Source organism: Penaeus vannamei, chromosome 3 (genome assembly GCF_042767895.1).
Source record: "Penaeus vannamei isolate JL-2024 chromosome 3, ASM4276789v1, whole genome shotgun sequence".
In the NCBI taxonomy this organism is placed as follows: Eukaryota; Metazoa; Arthropoda; class Malacostraca; order Decapoda; family Penaeidae; genus Penaeus; species Penaeus vannamei.
In genome coordinates, this window is record NC_091551.1 from 2,960,529 (window position 1) to 2,962,350 (window position 1,822).

Sequence of the window (1,822 nt, forward strand, 5' to 3'; positions counted from 1 at the left end):
CGGCCGCCCCCAGAAGACGCGAGCCGCCACCTGCAGGACAGACGCGACAGAAGGCAAAACAGACGTAAGACAAGACAAGAGTGTCCCAAGACAAGAAGACAAGAAAGAGCAAGACAAGAAAACAAAACCAAAAGGCAAGAAAACAAGAGAAGAAAACAAGACAGCCCAAAACAAGAAGACAAGACAACCGAGAAACAAGAACAAGACAAGAAAACAAGACAGCCCAAGACAAGAAGACAAGACAACCGAGAGAGACAAGAAGACAAGACACCCCAGAGACAAGAAGACAAGACAACCGAGAGAGCCGCCACCTGCAGGACAGCCCGGCAGAAGACACGACGGGCGCAAGACGGGGCCGGCGCCGCGTCCCCCGAGGTCAGCCCATAAATCAGGGGCGCCCCATAAACGCCAGGGGACAGCGGATCAGGTGGGCGGGAGGAGGAGGTCGAGGGCGCCGCCACGTCTCCAGGCAACGGGAGGGCGTGCGGGCGGGAGGGCGGGCGGGCGGGCGGGCGGGCGGGTTGTTACTGTTGTTGTTGTTATTATTATCAATATCATCATCATATTATTGTTATTATCAATATTATCATTATTAATATTATTATCATTATGACTGCTATTATTATTGTATCTAAAAGTGTTATCATTTTACTATTAATGCTGTTATTTTTGTTATCGTAATTATCATTATTATTGCTCTAATTGTTATCATCATTATTAGCATATTATTATTCCTGATATCATCATCATTGTTATTTTTGTTGTTAATCTCATTATTATTATTATCATCATCATCTTTATAAGGATTATGATTATTGTCATTTCTATCATTATGATTATCATTATTATCATTATCATATAATCATTATCATAACATCATTATCACCATCAATATCATCATCATCCTTATAAGGATTATGATTATCATAATTTCTATCATTATAATTATCATTGTCTTTATTATCATTATCATATAATAATCATCATAGTTATCATTATCACCATCATCATCATCATCATCATCATCATCATTATTATTCATATCATAATCATCTCCAAATTCATGATTATCATCATTATCACCATCACCAACATCATCATCATCATCATCATCATCACCATTATTATTCATATATTCACAATCATCAAATTCACTGCTATTTAACATCATCATCATCATGATTATTCATATATTCACAATCACTCCAAATTCATAATTATCATAATTATATCATCATTATCACCAACACTATCATCATCATCATCATCATCATCATTATCATCATCATCATCATTATTCATACATTCACAATCACCACCAAATCCACTGGTATTTAAACCCCAAAAGCAAAGTCGAGACTCACTGCAGACTCTACTGGACGAAGCAAGGCAGATGGTGACGCTCGTGATGCAGGCAACAGATGAGTCAAAGGAACGTTAAAGTTCTCTTTCGGACTTTGAGATAATTACCTGACAGATGATTGCTTGTTTTTTTTAAATGTTTTTTTTAAATGTTTTTTTGTGAATGTTTTTTTTTCTTTTGATGTTTTTTTTTAATGATTCTTTTAATGTTTTTTTTTTCTTTTTAATGTTTTTTTTTCCTTTTATTTTTTAATGTTTTTCCTTTTCTTTTTGATGTTTTTTTCTTTTTTATGTTTTTTTTTTCTTTCTAATATATTTTTTTTCTTTTTAATGTTTTGTTTTTTTATGTTTTTCCCTTTTAATGTTTTGTTTTCTTTTATTTTTTATTCTTAATGTCTTTTTGCTTTTTGATGTTTTTTTCTTATATTTTCTTTTTATTTTTTAGTTATTTATTTTTTAA

The 1,822-nt window shown here is 33.8% G+C and overlaps 1 protein-coding gene across 1 annotated transcript in view; it reads left to right on the forward strand.

The window, feature by feature from the left end:
* The window catches only part of LOC138866441 (splicing regulatory glutamine/lysine-rich protein 1-like), a 2,364-nt gene extending 923 nt beyond the window's left edge, over positions 1 to 1,441 (forward strand). The window contains exons 2-4 of the mRNA XM_070139036.1: positions 1 to 64; positions 318 to 427; positions 1,349 to 1,441. The exon at positions 1 to 64 is cut by the window's left edge and continues 477 nt beyond it. Of these exons, the coding sequence (XP_069995137.1) occupies positions 1 to 64; positions 318 to 427; positions 1,349 to 1,441 (267 nt within the window). The remainder of the gene's footprint in view (positions 65 to 317; positions 428 to 1,348) is intronic.
* The last annotated feature ends 381 nt before the right edge of the window (positions 1,442 to 1,822 follow it).